Genomic DNA, 19,774 nt, shown 5'->3' with positions numbered 1-19,774 from the left:
CATGGCTCAAAAAAATCGACAACGTAAAAACAACTTTTACTTCATCCTTTGAAAAAAGAAGAAATCTTGCATTTCTTTGCTACATACCTCACACCGAAAGGGCTTGTATCCACAGGTATAGCTTTCTCCACGAGCGAGACGAGGGTGACTCTGACCGCTGGTGCAATACATACAGGAGCCTCCAGAGTCCGGATGCTTCTCTTTCATGTGGGCTTCCAATGTCTGCTGGTATTTGTAATGCCAGTTGCATTTGGGACACTTAAGTGTCTTACATGAGTTGCGTGAATGCATCATGGTCATGTGACCACCCAAGGACCGTGAAGATCCCAGGACAGTGTCACATTTGGGGCATTCTACCCCACTTCCTCCACTACCACCAAGCCCATGGTTCTGTGAACACTCCCCCATCCCTGTTAGGTCACAGGAGCCACCTGGCAGGGGGTGGGAGTGACCATGTGATGAAGGGTGGAGGTGATGATGATGGTGGTGCATGTGGTGATGGTGCAGAAGGGCTCCAATTTCCTCCTCTCCCTCTGCTGGGCAATCATTTGGTTCTGGAGCTGTGGCACTATCTCGATTGGCACTTTCATCAGCAGCAGCATTGGAGGACAGAGGTGAGGAGGAAGTGCCAGCAGTTTCATCCTCGCTCCTTCTAACGGCAGCTGCCGCCATTGCCATGGGATCAGTGGATCCCTGGCAGTTAAAGCTCAGAGGGAGCTCTGAGGTTCTCCCCTCACCATCGGCAGCTGAACCCTCTTTTTTAACAGAGGAGGTATTGTAAGCGGGGGCTTTGCTGTTGAGTGTGGAATTGACTGCAGAGGTGCAGGCAGAAGGCTGGAGAGCGCTACTAGGCATTAATAAAGGAGATTTGGAAATGCTTTGGTTTGAGACAGCTGGTTCCCCTGCTTCACCTCCACCACTGCTACTGTTATCACCACAGGCCACTGCAATGCTTTCTGCCTCCACGTCATCTTCCTCCTCCCGCAATAAGAGTTCCTCTTCTTCTTCTGAGCCCCCCCTATGGCTCAATAGATGCTCCTTGCTTTCATGTCCCTCATTGTCCCCATCTTCTCCCTGGCATGCCAACTCTTTCCCAACAGGCTCCTCTGTTCTCCCTCCCTTTTTGGGCAGGGCACTGGAGTCTTTGGCAGAGCCTGTAGATGAGGTAAGAGTGGATGCTTTGGGGATGCTAAGCCCTCCAAGAGGAAGGACCGAGCTTAGTGGGGTTTGTTGCTGTTGCTGGAGGCTAGAGTCAGAATGTTCTTTGTTAAGGAGAGTCTCACTGCCCCCACTGCTGCTTCCAGGCTCCAGATGAACACCACTAAATGTGCCATAGAAGCTCTGACCAGGGTTTATTGGGAGCAGGGTAGTTGGCAGAGAAGTGCTCTTAGTATTTGGTTCCAGGAAACTGATGAGGGGCTCCTTGTCCTTCCCAATGCCCTGGATGATGGCAGATGCATGCTTGTCCCCTAGTAGCTGCCGCTCACCATCACACAGTGTCATACGGTGATCATGGACAGCATGTGTGGCAAAGGAACGAGCATAGCCAAAGGACAGCTTGCAGAGAAAACACATGAGAATGGGTTTGCCCTTGCCATATAGGGCTAGCCCATCAAATTTGGAGAAATCCACATTGTTGGGAACATCTTTGGATACACAGGACTTCTTGGCAGACCCATCGCTGTTCAGGTAATCCTTGTTGCTTTTGTGCCGCACATCGAAGACACGGAAACTGTGCAGGACAGGGCTGAGACCTGCCATGGTTGAGGTATTGGGGAAACCTTGATCTGAATTGCCAAACCACTTCCCGAAGGACGAGGCTATGTGGAACGTGTTGATGATTTGAGGGTAGACCGTGGATGAAGTCCCAGCAGGTTCCCCCGGTTTTCCCCCACTGGTGAGAGAGTTTGTGGGAAGCAGGCCGGGTACCATGCCCCCACCACTTTGGATCAATTGACTGAGGCTCTCCACAATGTAGGCTGAGCCATCTGGCTGGTAAACTATCTCTCCAGCCAGGTTCTCAACATCACTACTTTCTTCTTCTTCCTCCTCTCCTTCCTCACTCCCACTTTCAGGTGCTCCCAGTTGTTCTGTAGGCTGATGTCGCAGAAGAGTGGGCAGGCCCCCTCCCCCTGAAGCCATTGGCACCCCAGTAAAGGGCTGAAGACTTGGGAAACAACTGTCAATCTCCATTTCGTCTAAGTCCTCAATTTCCTCCTCTTCTCCACAGCTCACTCCCTCTCGCTCTTCTTCCTCAAGTCCCTCTCTCCTAGGATGCAGCTGGCCTGTGGCAGAGCAATCACGGTGGGCTTTGGGTGATGTCTGTTTTGGCTGCTGCAAGGACTGGAGATCTCTCACCCTGTCATGAGGCGCACTCAGGTTTTGGGGTTGAGAAGGGTAGGGAGCAGAAAGAGACAGGGGGTCCAGGGAAGGTGCCTGGTTGGTGCAAGGGACTTGTGAGCTAGAATGATCGTTCCAGGGCTGTGGTGGTTGCTGCTGCTGGGAAGAGCTGAGCCCATCGTCTGTCCCAGAAACCACAGGAGACTCACAGCTGTCCATGCTGATGCCTACATGAGGCGTTCATCGCATCCAGGCCTGCAAAGACACACAATGTGTGAATGAGAGGTTATTAATGTGTTTAGGATATTTAATTTAAATATACATGCTAATGCACAGGCACAAAAACTCATTTGTTAAATCAATGTTCCAAGTAGTAACTTCTTTTTCTTCCAAATGTTCCAAGATCTAACGAGAAAAGAGAACGGGGGAAGAAGATACTATGTATAGGAGCCTTAGAAGAAGAAAATCAGATGTATGGCATATTGGGTGAGAGAAAAAAGGCTGAGATATAATTGAAAAATGACACCATGCTCATTACACAAGATTAGATACTTAAACACAATACCTTAAACAAGCACTAATAAGCTGTCCATGATTCATCTTCCTGCCATATCAGGAGGGTACCATCTTTTATCTTCACCTTCCAAACAACACCCCTGATCTTATATTCTGCAAATCCTACATCCGTTTTTAATTAACTTGCAGTCGGAAAAAAGGAGAAACAAGCTAACTTAATGGATCAAATAGATTCCTTGTGAGATAATTAGACGCTGAGAAGCCACCCATCAGCACATTGTACATTTACATAACTGAAAAACTGCATCTAAAAAAGCTATTCTTAACAATATCCCCATTATCACTCAAACTTCAAGGTGTGCATATATAAAAAGGATGCAATACATGTTCATTATTGATACAGATGTATGAACTTTAACAAGTATAATAAAAAGGCAGTTTTTTCTATGAGCCAAAAATACATGAGCTGGGTTGGTACTTTATGCAGCTGTGTTTAGATCTTTCATCCAATAACCTCCACGCTCAGCCTGGTTTCAAACACTCCAGCCATCCGCCGTCTCTGAAATAATAAATGGGGTCTGAGCTTTCGGGAGCTGGCCATGCCCCGAGCATCTGAGAGGCCCAACACAGGCTGCAATTTAGAGCGCAGAAGAGATAAAATGATAGCGCACGATACTGCTGAGCTAATAATTTTATTAAAGGGATGCAGCCAACATTGATTAAAGGGGGCAATCGGGCTGAAACCAATAACTCTGGGCTGCCCTTTAACCCACCAGTGCTGAATATTACATGAGCAAAGTTTCCCGGCACCATGCTTACTGCCATGTCCCGGTTGATTAGCACATTCACTGCTTGCACTTGATTTATTTACTTATTTACTTAGGGATGCAAATTTCAGCTGTGATCAGAATGGAGTCTACCCCCAAACCCTCACATATTAACCACTAAGGGAGAGAAGAGATTGATAATGTCTGTCTGCAGCTTCATGAATGTCTGATGAAGCTTGCCTCCAAGACAACATACCTGAGACCTCTCCAGTCTATAAAAGAATAAAACGCACATTTTACACTCTTTTTTAATTTTGAGTAGAGAATTAACTATAAGAAGTCAATAGAGAGCATGGAAAAATAACAACACAGATTATTGCTTTATGATAAAGTGACTTTGATAGAGGAAATTTCAGACATAACAGCAGATATGACGTTGTCTCTGACAAACATTTGCTTTGAGTATGGCTCATGTTGTTTTGTTACATGCAGTAGAACCTAACCCCAATGACCCCTGCCTTACTTTGCATATAAAATGAAAGATATCAGCCTGGCTGCCTTATTAACAAGATTGCTTTGTACAGCCAGACATGATTTAGAGATGGCTGCCATATTGAATGAGGGGACTCTAGTCCTTATGGTCAGTATTTATTATCTGCTCCATTAATAAGACGCAATGAGCTCAACAGTTATTTCACACAAATGGACAGAGGGAGGGGAGAGTAATGCAAAAAAAAAAAAGCCATATGTTAAACACAAGGATTCTTCAAACTGAAGGCACCTGAATAAACTGCACAAAATGACATTTAGAAAAATAAAAGTGACCTGTCTCATAGAAAACGTTTTCATGTGCGTCATCTGAGCAAATAGTGTTTCACACTATTTTCCTGTTATCTATCCTATCAGCCCCTCCTACAGATTCCACTGCCTGTCTCAACCAAGCCTGGAAACTTTAAAACATACATGCACAACTAGTACTTCAGATTTTTAGCTCAAAGTGACCTCTAAAGATCCTGACTCTCATATTTTGCATAATCTTGAGTCCAGAAAAAAAGCAGCTACTCTGTACTTCAGTGGGGTTATAGTCCTGTCCGTTACTATTAACGCTGTGAGATACCTGAAGCCATTAACAGTGGACAGGATAACGCGATGACTCTTGATCAGTGCTGCAGCTCTGAGCTAGCTTGGTGTGTCCACTGCTTACAGAAAACTGGATTGTCCTTTAAAATCAAGATGGTGTAATTCAATAACCTGCAGTGGTTACTGATGAGCAATGGGATTGTCTGGAGTCGGCAAGTCGCAGATGGGCAAACTGATATAACACTGTTTGTCTCTTGGAGGTCTGCCTGGCTCAGTGACACCTGTTTAAAGCAGGAAAAGCTTTAATCTCTGGGAGGCACTAAACAAGTCCGGGAGACAGACAAAGAGACGCGGTCGAAGACTAGGGGAAGTGGAGGAGGCCAGTGTCTCAGTGTGCTGACTGTGTTAATAACCACAAATCAAAATGATGCAGCAGCCTACTAAAGGTGACTACTGTTGAGTGGTATTATGCAATGTTACATGAAAGAAATGTACAATTTGATATAGTTTACTGGCACTAGTACTGGGTTCACAAAACAAGTCAACCTGTCAGGGCCTCTCTTCGTGAATCATATCAGGATTTTGAATGTGGGCCCTGTGAGTTGACAATAGGAAGGCTGTGTGCAGACAAAACAAGCCTTGGTTGACAATACGAGATAATCAGAAGGAAGAAAAGGCTGGATTCCTTAGCTGGTCAGAGGGAGAGAATGCAGAAGACTGCAGAACTCACACTCCTGACTTAAAAGGCTTTACACCAGAGTCCCACTGTGAACACTGTCTGTCTCTTCAAACAAAAAAGCAGCCTCTTAAGGAGACCCTAACATAGCAGAAGAGTTAAACTTGTGAAAAGGACTCATTCATTCTAAACATTGTTAGATAGTAGGTCTGGATGTCAATTTGTGTGGATTAAAAACACATTTTTAGTTACACCGTAATGGGTCCTTTCATTACAGTGGGATTTATCAGTCAAACTGAGGAAGGAATTAAAAGCTAAGAAAACATATGATTATGAGCATGCGTCATACCTGCCTGAAGCCCTGGCCTCAAGAGTAGCCTGCCTTCCAGGGTTTCCTGGGGGGAATTATCTCTGTCTAAACCCTTACTTTGAGTGCTGCTGGATTATTGGAATGATACAGACATGACCCTTACTCCTATCCATATACAAGGCAGCTGGAGGGAACACCTCTTTAAAATGGAAAAAAAGATGCTTCTTAATATGCCAAGAGGACCCCTAACAATAAACCAGATCTGATTTTCAATTGTCCATCAGTGATGTTGCCTGTCTCTGTCTGCTTTCTGAGCCATCACTGAGCTTGGCCAGCCACCGCAGGGTAAGGGGCGCTTATTGGAAAATCAATGGCGTGAACGCTAAGCAAGTTACAGGAAGATGTGGGAAGGAAGGGTTCTTATTGATAAAGCAGGGGAAGGCCTTTGATGTTGCACTAGGGACATGCTCATTGATGAGGGAACCATTGTAGTCCTCAGGCAGAGTGAGGCATGGGTTTATCTCCAAGGTTTGCTCGAATTAATCACCAATAAAAGCGTGCATGCATTTCACTCTTAAACATAAGTCCATTTTAATGCCAGACATGGCTTAGTAAATTCTGGTTTTAACACTGTGCTCTTACAGTGACTGAATTAACATTTCTAACACTGCAGTGCAAGAGTCTCTTTTCTGATTCTCTCTACAGTGTATTTTCAGCTAAATTGGCTAAAGCCTACACATAAAATGATCTAAAACAAAGGCTGATTGTAATCGGGAAACTGTCCTAAACAAGCAGACTTGTCTCAAAAGAGACAAGAAACATGTATTTTATATGAAGTACTGCCACCGTCATTATACACACTTCATTAACTATATTGTTTCATTATAAAGGATGTATTCTAATAAGTGGCAATGATTCAAGAAATCTGACAGGGAAATATGCTTATCATTGTAATTGTCCAAGAATGCGGTCACAGGGTATCTTTGTCGTGGAGTTAAAAGCCAACTTTGCCATAAACAACACATCATATTATCTTAGGAACACAGGGTTCTCTTTTTTATCCAGAACACTGTAAATCAGGTTATTAACCATGTAGCATTGTTTTTTATTGTGTGCTGTAAATATTCTGTCTGCTATTCTGCTAATGCAGACATAAGGGTGCTTCAGTATTGCTCCAACTGCAGGAGGCAAAAAGTCACCTCAGGTCGATGGCACTCAGCCTGTAAACAGGGCTTCCCGTAAAATCAATGATCTTCAGTAGGAGCTATCAGTCTGTGGAACAGAAATAGCCATGGCTGTGTTGAGTCTGAGGGAAGCAAGACCAGTGCTGTGTGTTTACATGAGTGAGTGTGAGCAGACGGGGCCTGTCAAATCTTGGATTTTTTTTTTCTTGGAGATAGCGGAATAGAACAGTGACAGCAACTAAAAACCTTGACACGCTAGTGTTATAGAGACTAGATTCCAGTTTGAAGCATTTATCAATGATGCCTTGTAGGTATATTTGATGCATCAAACTAGTTTTAAAAAACACACAGAGCTAAAATGTTTTTTTTTGCAGATTATGAAATCAGCAAACCTAAATACCCAGGAGGCAATGCGCTGATTGTTTTTATTTTCACAGCACTCAATTGTAGTAACCGTTTTGCACTTGTTATAGTGGCCAGAACAGGCTAAATTGATTTGTTTGTAGTATCAATTGCCTCCTTTGTTAATAGACCTGAAATAGAAGCTTGAAAATGATTTTACCCTTTAAGAAGCACCATTAAATTCTGCTAATCCATTATGTGTTGCAGAACGGAAGAAAAGTGATTTAAAGCAAAGCAGTGAAATCGCAGAGCGGGTCTGTATATCACACACAAAAGCAGGCTATACTATAGGATGATTAAATGATCTGATCAGAGGTAAGCTAACTTCCTGAAATCCTCAAGAGTCAAACATGGCACTAGTGTTTCCTCAGTTTTGGAGGATGAGATAGAAACCGCGTGCCGGTGTAATTAGAAGTAGTTAATTAGCTGTGGGTTAATTACTGGGTTGTGCGAATCGTTGGAGAAAGACCTGGTGGGGTGGCAAAGCAAAGGGAAGCAGCTAACACACAGCAGGAAGCTCCCAGTCTCCCGCCAATTAGCAGCCAGCATGGGGGGATGTCTGTGGTATACACTGGCAGTACAAACATGAGAAGGCTCATATCATTTTTCTCAACCCTCTGTGATGGAGAAGATAAACATAGAGAGCAAACACAATACATTGTTCTTAACCATGCACATTGTAAGAGACTGTTTTTCTTATCAATATTTTTGTCATCTTATTTTCGTCTTATCAATAAAAAAAAGAAAAAGGGAGAAAATGTTGCCCAAAAGTTGCAGAGAAAATTAAGAGTGCTACAAAAAAATAAATAGCCATTTTCTTAATTCAAGATTCAGAATATACAGAGCAGCGATCATTTTAATATAATCTATTTACCAGCAAAGCTGAAAGAATTATTTGCAAACTTCACTTTAAGACCAAGGAAGACAGCTCTGTCTATTTTTTTGTTCTGCCCCTTGTGGTTTGTTTGCAATGCTTTTTAATTTAGAAGACAATTGGTTATCCTTGGAAATATGGTGTTGATGTATAATCAGAAAAAGGCCACCACCAGCTTACGCTCACCCCCGGGCAACCTATTGCATAGACCAAGCACAGTATACCTTAACACAGTGGGGTGACTGTGAAATTGCAAAACAGAGCGATGTAGAGAGTGGTAGAAAGAGAGTAAGATCGTCTCAAGCAGCTTCTTTCAAATTCTTATCAGATTAGTTAGATACACATCCACCAGTTCTGCTCAATTTTAACCAACAGACATGGAAATTGAACGATTTGCAACAGTCTGACATGGAACCTCACAGCCTTTAGCATGCAGTGCTGACTTTCCCATAGTGAGGAATGCAGAGAGACTCAGAGTACATTTAATACTTTGTATCGTGGTCTGTCTGGCACAAATCAATCAGAAAATCATGATGTTTTGAAAGATTAAGAAATAAAAATAAAAAAATCCCATGAAGATATCTGCAGATATAAAAATATATTCATATTCTGTGCTTTTGTAATGTTTGCAGATTAGCGGGAAAGAGAAAATGGTAGAAAGAGAGGCAGAGAAAGTGAACTTGAGACAGAGAGCTAGAGAGAAAGGGAGAGGGCTGGAGACATATGTCCAATGAAAGGTCAGGGACAAGGAGGAAATATGCTGATCAAAGTCTTGTAGCCCCAGGACCTTCATTTCTACTAATTATCAAATCTGCCCCCTATTTATATCTGCGGGAAACAGACATTCTCTCTTGAGACGATGGAAGCTAAATCTGCTCACTACAGTGCTTTCAAAGCTTCTGTTTGCACTCACTCCACTTCATATTCTCTCACAGGATGAGGGTGGCAGAGGGAACCAATGACCACGACATATTCAGCAATGCTGTTGTTATCACAGTAAAGGACAGAACGCTTTGTACAGAGGACAGCATGGTTGGCCAAAGGTGAAAAATAGAAACCCACCTCTCTACTTTTTTGGAAGAACAAGTGTATGTGTGTTATTCTGAAAAAACACTAAACAGCTAGATCATATGTTGCTATACATATGAACACGTAAGCACCTTCCCGCAGCTCTGAAGTTAAGGCAAGCTGACCGCAAACACAGTTGTTAAAATGATCAATATCATTGAAATATTAAACCTTAAGAAGCCACATTATTGATTGGGAGCACAATGATAAAGCGGTTTATTATAACAACTGTGGCGCCTTATGTAAATGTTTTGGAGAGATGAACTGTCCAGCAACCATTGGTCATTGCTACCCACCCCACAACCCCTACACACACACACACACACACACACACACACACATATTGACACACACATCACTTCTCCGCCATGCTCACTTACCCTGTCATCTAAAACTACATAAACTGCACTAATAGGGGTGAACAGGGAGAAGTCATTGCTGCTACTTTAACGTCTGAGACTGATCAGCACTGAGCTGCTGTCGACAGAGAGACAAGAGAAGGAAAAGGCTTTTTTGGCTCCCCAGAACAACATGGTAACAGGCATGACCAAACAAAAGCATACTCTTGCACAGTGACAGACTGCTAGGGGACATGGGAAACATTCACATAATCCCAAACCCTTCTGTGTAATGTGAAGAAGAAGAAGAAAAAAAAAAAAAAAAAAATATATATATATATATATATATATATATATATATATATATATATATATATATATACACACACACACACACAGTGTGTGTGTGTGTGTGTGTGTGTGTGTGTGTGGGTGTTAGTTACACTCTAGTCCAGTCAAAGTGTAATATTTTAGAAGGTACCAAATTATGAAAAGTAAATTATTATTTTAAAATCCTCAACTGGAATATATACCAGTGTATGAGCAGTCAATCTAACATGTACACCCTTTGAGGAGCATGCAGTAGTCTGAAGGGATGAGTTTTAAGTCACACAGAGGCTCCGAAGTGCCACAAGCCTGAGGGTTAGGCCCAGAGTCTAAACCTGAGCAGGGTGATAAGATCCCTTTTAGAAGCCATGTGAGGGCCAAATGACCGGGAAACCTGAGTAATGTGGGTGAAAGCTGCGCAGGGCGAGAGCAGAGATGTGGAAGGTCATGCAGTGTTATGTGTGGAAAATGGAAACTTACTATCTCTTTTTTATGCATCTCAAACTGAGGAGTGGTGCGGTTGCATATTTATCCGGACACGCATACCTTCACAGACACACATACACATGAAGCAGGGATTAGACGGTGTCCCAGTGAAACCATTCTGTGGAAATTATTTCTTTACAGAAAAAAGGCACGATGCCAATGGTGACCTGGTCTCTAATTCTACAGTTGGATATCCTGGATAAAAAATTAGAGGGTTTCTTTGAAGACCCGCACAGCCGAACCATTCACTTCCCACATCACATTTGTTAAAGTCATTAATGACAAAGATTTAGAGAGAAAGGCAAAAAAAAAAAAATCTTTCTGGTACACAAATTCTTTTTTTTATGAGGCCTGCCCAAATTCCTCTCTGCTTAGCTGAAGGCTTGATCCTGGGAAAGAACTGCACCCGTTTTCAACAATAAACCTCAGGGGGAAAGTGATTTCTATTGCCCTGTTCCTCTGAAAGAATTATGAGTGTTAATAAAGTTAAAAGAATAATGTGCCCTGCGTTTTAGTAGAGGAAGTGAACAAAGACAATGTTATGACACTGGATGTCAAAATACACATGGCAAACAAAGTAAAAAGAGACAACAGCCTTATACTTAAAAAGAATATTTTATAATAGAGAAGGTCAGGAGTTTTATCACGAACCTGCTATGAATATGAAAATAATTTCAAGCTTAATGGACACTTCTTACATTTATCCCATTAAGAATACTGTCATTCCAAAAAAGGGAAATACAGAAAGTGTTTTAGATTACACTGAATACTGCCAACACATCTATGATTATTTCATTAGGACTAAAAAAACAAAGTAACATTCACGTTTCATCAGGAAGACAAGCCTTCTGATCACCAGGTTACATGCCAATGGGGTGCCTAATCCTAACACTGGCAGTTTACAAACAAAACACATGAATCAGATCCTGATGCAATCATCATCTTAAAAGGAGAGCAGAGCTCACCCTACAGTTTACAAGGACAGATTCCAGGGCAAACCTTGGAAGGTGACGTGCATTCCTTCTGAGTTGAGCAGTGATGAGGAACTGTCAACAGAGGAAAAAGGAAGGAAAACAAAAAGAAAACAACTTGTTAAGTGTATAACAAGGTGGCCTGGAGGGCAATGCTGAAAGACACCTCAGCACTTGACTCTGAAGTGTGCATGGAAACATCAAACAGCATTTCAGTAGCTTAGTTGAGCACTGACAGAGCCGACCACGGCGTTCAGAGACCCATGTGTGAGAGGAGAAACACAACAGTCTGGCAGGATATAAAGAGGTAAATTCTCAGAAAAAAAGACAACAGTTCCTGCTGCAGTAATCTTAAGTGTTCACACGCAATCGGTCTGAATTCTGTTCTGAGACGAGGACCTCCAGGTGAAAAAGGAGAGAGAAGAAGCCCATCCTGCAAATATTTAAAAGGTTCCTATTCGTTCATGTCTTCCTCTGTTTTTTAAAGCCAGAATGTGGCAAAGAGACAGAATGGGCTTGGTTGGCACTCAAAAGCAAGGGGCAAAGCCAAAACATGTTTAGAGCAAAGCAGCTGAAAAACAATCAACACATTTATGACCATTAAAGCTGTTGACAGCACCAAATTTGGCTTGGTGGTATTTGGTAGTGTTCAGGCACTTGAATCCAGGGATACAGGGCTGAAACCTTCTAAAAATCTCTATGGGCAAGTAGAAAAAAAGGCAAAGAAATGACTGATAGGGAGAAGCAAAATGGTGTGATATATTAAGAGACGTGCAGCATGTTAATAAGTTCCTCTTTTTCCTCTCCTCTCCTGGCCTGGTCTGAGTGTTGTGACAGCTACATTGCTGTTGGAGCTAAATTTGAGAAAGACCAGCCTCCTGCCCCCTCGTCTCCACAGACACACTGCAGCCCTTGTTCATCTGCCTTAATGAAATGGCCACATGCCTTCTCTCATCCCGGAGCTAGCTGCTTGCACACTCTAGCACCTGGTAGATATAAATCAGCCCCACTGAGCTGTATTTGGGAAGTGAGGCATTAGGCATGACATGGGCTGTCAAAGTTCAGATCTTACCAACCGCAACATCTAGCTGAACTGCAGCAGAGCAGACCGAAGACCGAAGAGCAGGCCTACCATGAGGCTCTTATCTCCTGCCTCTCTGCTCCACATGACATGGCTGCCACATCTGGGTCCCAGCTGGGCAGCCCGCTGAGCACAGCGTTGAACGACTAAGGCTTGGAAGGGGCAAGCTATAGCACCCATGGTACATAGATTCATTGTAAGACATTTTTACAGGGATCAATGGCCTCAAAAGAGTCAGGATTTAAATGGGTGTTGTTTGCTGCTGTTAATCTTTGGGTTTATCTGTCATCAGCTGCATGGGGCTTGTGGGTATCATTACAGTTTTAAGTGGTTTAGGTTCTATTTCTGAACAGGAGATAAATGTAGCCGTGTGAATGTGAGTTGTGTTAGCAAATGTATATGAGCGAGTGGAATTCACTCACGTGAGAAGGAGGTCTGAAGGTCAAACAGTGCGAGAGAGCACAGACATTCTTCAGAGGACAAGCACACACATTAAGTGTAAAAACATGTGTAAGCATGTTGATCAACTGAGAAGCATGCATGTCATAGCTTCTTAGAGGAACATTAATGTAATCTAATGCTGAGCTTTACATGTATTTGATGACAAACAAGAGAAATATAGCAGGTAGCTGGGGGAAATGATTGTGAAAAGTGCTTTAATAAAGTAAGAAAGAAGAAGGGTGAGGATGTACAACTGACTATTTTTCACAATAAACATAGCTGGAAATCACAGTGAAATAAAGAAAGAAACAATCACAGTTAAGAGTGTGTAAGAAGTCCAGGTTCAACCCAGCCGTGCTGTAATTTACATTGCTGATATAGGATAAGGGGTTGAAGCCAATGACAGATGTCGACCGCATGTAGAGGGGGACAGCATTACTTTTGTAAAACTTAACATTTATTGATTCAGTCTGTCAAGGGGAGCAAGTGTCAAGGGCATAAAAATGTTTGTGTAATGTAAGGACTGCAAAGAAATCAATTAATGGATTTAAGGTTATCTTTGTCAGAGGTGAGTAAAGACAGAGTTTTAAATGTGGAGAAGAGGATGAGACCTCACAACTGATGTCGCTGAATGGTTATTCGAAGACTTTACTTAGAGAAAACTATCATATCATTATTGATGACTAGAGAGGTGAAAAGAGTGACAACATAAAGAATATTAAGAAAGGAAAAAAATGTGACAAAAAAGGTATAAAAAATACAATTATCAATTCATTTGTATTAAGTTAAATTAATCTTAATGTACTGACCAAAATTAAAACCCTTGAGATTTTTTTAGTTCCTATCGAGGGAAATCAACCTCACTCAGTAGCAGGAGACTCAGCACTGCTTAGTGGTCCTTGAAAACTGCACATATAATATACATTTAATTAATGATGTCATTGTCGTGACATTGAAGGAGCATGCCCGCAAACAAGATAAACAAGATCTAGTTCTGGGAAGACTGCTATCGGAATACTTAAGGAAACAGAGAGCTGGGAGATCCCAGCAAAAAGCACTTCAAATCTCAACCCTGTTGCTTGAGGCAGCTACATTCAATTCCCCATATGATGGAAAAACATTTTCCACACAGCATCAAGCTACTAGCTCTGCACTGTGTGCGGTCATATGGTCATATTGTATGTAGAATTAAAGTGCAGGCAGACACTGCCATATTGTGAATGAAATTAGCTATGGAGTGGTGAGTTTCCACTCAAGCTGCTATGGCAGTGTGCTGGGCATAGCTAAGAGTCTTTACAGATGCCAAGTAGAACTGGGAATAAAGCCATAGAGCACACACACACAGACACAAAGATAGAAACAAAGCATATGAAAAGAAAGAAAAATCTAAAAAAACTGCAAATTCATGTGTGCAAGTGAAGACTTGCTTTTTTCACATATGTGCTCACCTCCTCTCATATGCACAAAGACAAAAAAAAACATGTTAGCAAGGAGGTGAGAATTAGAGCTGGGCCAACTGGCTCACCCTGAAAGTTCAATTTGAGTGCCACTACAAATTACAAGCTGACAGCTTAAATTATCCCCAGTATGTGTTCCTCACAATGTATATGCATGTTGGAGTTTGTTAAGGCAACTGCCTCCTGACAGCTGTTCTAGATGAGGTATTTACTTGTCAGCCATTATATACTCCAGGAAAAAAAGTACATAATCCTGCATTTGATACACTGACCAGTAAGTGCCCCAGACAAGCCCCCTGCCTCATGTTGACAATGATAAGACCCTGTGCCCCATCTCTAACAGATGCCCTCATATTTAAGCTGTGAGGAGCGGGCAGTGTAAAACGAGAGGGTGACTAATTGGTTCATAACCTGTAATTGGGTAGATGTAATTGGAGTGGACTTGCAGATGCCAGGTGCACCTTCAGGAGGTGTGGCAGCGGTTTGCCCTTTGACTGGCTATAACAGACGGTGTGTGCGTTTGAGTATTTATGTGTGCATGGGGATTGGTAGTGTTTGGATGTAGAGGGAAAACACACTTGTATGGCAAGGGTCCAAAGAATAGCATGACGTGCGTCTTTTAGGTCCTGAAAACCGCATGAAGGCATATGAACTTGAACCTGTCACTACACAGCACAGCCACGGCTCATGATAATAGATATACATAAATATATATAATTATACACTTAAACTATTCATAGTTACACACAGTAACTATGGTGTGTAACTAACACAGACATGGGAACGGCTACATAGTCTGTTTTTGGAGCATTAAAAATCTGCAGCTCAACATTTTTTCATGGTTCACATGATGGGTCAATGTGATCAATAGGCTCATGGTCCACCTAGCCAATACTACACCTTTCCCAATCAATTTAATGGGGGCTGAGTGTTAATTGGGATGGAGTAAGAGGAGGGAGGGTGATGGAGTATTATGCATTTTTGCAGAAGCATCAGAAATGCAGCACACGGTCTTAATGAAAGCTGCTTAATGTTGACAGCATGCTTGTCTAACCACTTGGTTAAAAAAACGTTTCGTGGATGGTGCTTGTTTAAGTTGAAAGGGGGTATTTGGAGGAACATCTGTTTGTTCTACCCATCGTCAGATTTGTGGTAGTTAGCCACAAGGTCTGCAGTTGAATGGGTGCGGCCATGCATTCCCCTCTTTGGGTAGGTATGTACTGTAGGTAGCACCCATAAAGCACACCTCCTATTACTACTATCTCTCGTCAACCCCTTACATCCCCTCGTGAGTCACACATAAGTCTGCTTGTAGCGCTCTAAAACATGTCAAAACTTAAAACTACTTTAATATGACATGTTAAGAACAACACAAGCCGGCACTGAGCATATGATGAGGATTTAATAGCAATTAGATGGCCAGTGTTGACTGTTCACGTATGAATGTGTTCTTTGCAAAAAAAAGTAATGAAAGTAATGCAACATGAGGATTTCAGAGACACAAGGCTCAGTCTAAAGAACTACTTGATTTAAATAAATTTGGCCTTTACATCCTGCTTTGAAAAGGACTGTCGGATCCACTTTAAGAAGAAAGCAGATTAACTCATCTCCACTCAACAGGCACGTCTTTCATTTTAAAAAGGGAAACAAGTGCTGAAGATAGTGATAAAAACAATACTGTAACATACAGTGTAAGGCTATCTTCCTTTTGGTACCCTGTATTTTACGTGAGAAATGCTGGGAAACATCTGCTTAAGAAATCAACAATTAAACAGAAGCAGCACACGAAGAGAGAGGCATTACAGAATCAACGGTTTATCCAGCATGTTTAGTTCATGGTTGTTGTTTTTTTTCTGATAAAACAGCTGCTGCTGACAACTTAAAAGTATGTAGAGCACAGGAAAAACCTGCCCGACAGATATTCTGTCTGTCAGCTAAGTGGAAGTAGAAAGTGTTGGTAGGGGAAACAGCCTCTACCAGAGTAAAGGCTGTTTCCCTTGTGTTGCCTGTTGTCTGGCCCTGTTTATACAGGCAACACAAGGTTAGTAAACGTGGCATCCAGCCCAGAAATCAGCCCAACAACATATGCAACATTAGCTCCCACATTGCTAAATGTACGTCCTACCTCAGATGCTAGAAATCTAACTTTGGAGTCGTCACACCTCTTTTGACATGACAATTAACACAAATCTTTAACATTGCAATGTGGTAAAAAAAAAAAAACACACACACACACAATTTCCCCTTACCATGCTGCATCTATCTGAACCGTTAGCTGGAAGTGAGGACATCTGATAGAGGCTTATTGATTTCAAAACCATTTTGAAGTAATTTGGGGAAGATTAATGAACATTTTCCTTGGTTCTGCCCATCCAGCTGAGTAAATGAACACCAATGGGTCAGCAGGGGGGTTAAAGTCAGGATACGGTCAGACCAAAAACAAGGTGGCCCCAGCAAGACCCTTGACTACCCCCAGCCTCTAAATTACCTTGGCTGACACCAGGGATGGAAAGGAGAAGGCCCACTTTGACTCCGTACCCAGGCCATTGGTGGAGCGGGTCAAGACCTCCCCATTAGAGAGCAGGTCAAAGCCGCATAACTCTTTAGCTAAGGTGAGGGTCACTGCGATGCTCTGTCCGGCCAGGGTCAACCAGATGTCTTTGGCCACTGAGGTTCATGGCAATACAATAAAGTAATCAATCTGGTCGCTGGACCCTGGTCAATAATATACTCCCAGGATACAGGGTCACCACCTGTTCCCTGGCCTCTCCTTGGACTGTCCTGGTGTTCTGAAATGCTTAGTTCTTGGATTTCACTGTTCTGCAGGAACACTTGAAGACCAGGGAGGACCTTAACCATGGGTCTAGTTACGTAATATGGAGAGAACCACGACATAAATAATTTGTAGGTTACCAAGTTTATTTGCAGATGACACCTCAGTTTACACAACAAAATATCTACAATTATGTTGCAGTAAAAGTATAAATGTTTTGTGAAAAAAAATAGATCCTTTTCAGAGCACAGTGCAAACAAGCAGACTTAGCTGTTTGAGGTGAGCAATTTACTCTTTTACTGCTATGATACATTTTCACACAAGCACTACAGAACCCAATATTTATTATTCCCCTTTCTTTCAGGTGTTGTGGTACACATTGCTAGTGCTGTTCCTTTCGCCTCCCTTTTTTGTTGTTTCCTCTGTGCCCTCTCACGCTCGCCATGAATGGAGGCAGACAGCATCCTTAGCGGCTGCCAGGATGAGGCAGCAGTTAATTCTTGGCTGCCCTCCCTTTCTGCTTAAAGGCAGGTATAGAGTTTCCAACATCTCCAGCTGGCTGGATACAATGGAGAGCACAGTACAGGGGCAGAGTTCCAGGCAGGTGAACTAACCTCTCCTCCTTTTCCTTCTGGACCTTATCAGCAACGCTACCAACACTCCAACAGCTCAGACTCCACCAGAGTTTAACCAATCTGGCTCGAATTCCAAATTCCTACCCCTAATTCTCACACCATTTCCTGGCCAACAGTCAACGGACACGATCTCACAAAGAAACATAAAACTATCACGATAAGATCTGAAATACAATCTAACAAGGAAAATGAAAAAGTGCAGCTCACAGCCCAAAATACTGCTGAATGCTGTAGCAACAACTTAAAAAAAAAACAACAAAACAAACTTTATTACTTCTGAATACAGGCATGTTTTCAACAAGGGACAAGACTAGTATTTTGACTCATTTGTATTACCGTCTCCTTTCCTCCTTTTCTCCCCTCAGCATCCTTCTGCCAACAACATGACATGTCATTAGGCAGTATAATCAGCATGCTATTTGCATACATCTGCTTTATTTTATTGATTGCTCCTTATTCGTTAAGATTCAGGGAATATAATTAATGACCAACCCCCTGGTGCCACACCCTGGGGACAGCTAATTCCACTGCATACTAAGGGGATTTCAGCAGAGGGCACAAGTGGGCTTGTCACAGTGGGCACTGGGCCAGTATCAGTCCCGGTCCCCTCCCTGCCTCTGGCTGTCCTTGGTCCCAGCCAGCTCCTCTAACAAGGAGAGCCCTTCCCGAGCTGCGTTAACTAAAAGGACAATTATCTTGAGAACAATAATGCCTTTCACAGGGTCTGTGTTGTCATTAATGCAGTGGATCTGGTTACAGCAGCCAGCTTAAGCTAATTAAGAAATGCTATCTGTGGACTCTAATTGCTTCTTAATTAAGTAAGATTCACTCAAAAAGAGCCCAAAAGTGTCTATTTTTTGGAAAGGGAAGGAAGGTTATTTTATCTTCAAAACGGGAATAATCAAACTTAGGTGTAAAACAAACATGTGTTTGTTGCAGAAAGCAACTTTAATAAAAAACTTTAATTTTCTATTGCCGTGCAATGTTTCAGTACTGTACACCTTGACTGGCTGTAGACATAAAATGGTTAATTCTGTATAGCTCCTGTCACAAACTTTATATAAACCATTGTTTAAAAATCATTCTCCATCATTAACAGTGTATTGTGATTAGAAATGGCTGACTGACTAACTGGCTGACAGACAAACTGAACACTTTGAGAGCAGTTGTTTTTCCAAAATGACAGCTGACTCTTTTTTTCCAAGGAGCCTGCTGACCTTTTACACAGGAGAGGGCTCTTAGTCACCAGTCACTCAGCACTGACTGACAACCTGGGGAAAACTGAAAGAGAGGGGGGAATATTTGTGCGCATGTGTGATGGGACAGAGAGAGAGAGAGGTTCTGAGTGTGCAAGATCCTGCAGAATTCTGCACATCCTCAGCTGCTCTCGAAAGACAGACTGACACATGTGCAGAGGTTAAGATGACACATAAGCCCATTCGAGCCATTGCACATCCCATCTAATGACACATACTTACTGCTGTCTCAGGACTCCAAGACAATAGCTTTGGTTCAGAAGCAGCTAGTCAACCAATCCTTTGTGACCTGGTATTATAAAACACTGGCTTCTAAGGTTGTGTGTTTTCAGTATCTAAGGAGTGTGTGGTAGTTCACACAGAATAGGGAGAGCAAATGTGTAAACACAGACACACATGAGTGCAGCAATCTGGTTTGGCAAGTATATATGTCTTTACTTGCTGGGTACTGTGAAGAAGGTTACAGCTGTTGATTGTGATTAAAATGTAAACAAAAGTCGAGTTCAGAGAGAGGGCGAGTATGTGAGTGTAAGGGTTGATTGACTCTCACAATCCTCCACACCCACTAAAGAACTCCTGTTCTTTGCTCAGCCGACATGCAGGTGAACAACAGATCAAAGACTACTTAACATACTGTAAAATCAAATAATATGTCAACTTCTAGTCTAAAGTGTAAATTCAACAACAAATATTTATTTTAAAAGGAAATTACATTAAAAAAATAGATTCAATCAATCAGTCAAAGTAATCCCAAACATTTCAGGAAATATTCGACATAGTGCATTGTCTAAA

At 42.2% G+C, this 19,774-nt stretch overlaps 1 protein-coding gene across 7 annotated transcripts in view; it reads right to left on the bottom strand.

The window, feature by feature from the left end:
• zfhx3b (zinc finger homeobox 3b) overlaps positions 1 to 19,774 on the bottom strand; it is a 272,318-nt gene that overhangs the window by 82,525 nt on the left and 170,019 nt on the right. For all 7 annotated transcript variants that reach the window (XM_079340133.1, XM_079340132.1, XM_079340135.1 and 4 more), the window contains one exon: positions 88 to 2,595. In XM_079340133.1, the coding sequence (XP_079196259.1) occupies positions 88 to 2,559 (2,472 nt within the window). In that variant the 5' untranslated portion in view covers positions 2,560 to 2,595. The remainder of the gene's footprint in view (positions 1 to 87; positions 2,596 to 19,774) is intronic.

This window comes from Symphodus melops, assembly GCF_947650265.1.
Source record: "Symphodus melops genome assembly, chromosome: 3".
Taxonomy (NCBI): domain Eukaryota; kingdom Metazoa; phylum Chordata; class Actinopteri; order Labriformes; family Labridae; genus Symphodus; species Symphodus melops.
This window is presented reverse-complemented; position numbering and strand designations above follow the sequence as displayed.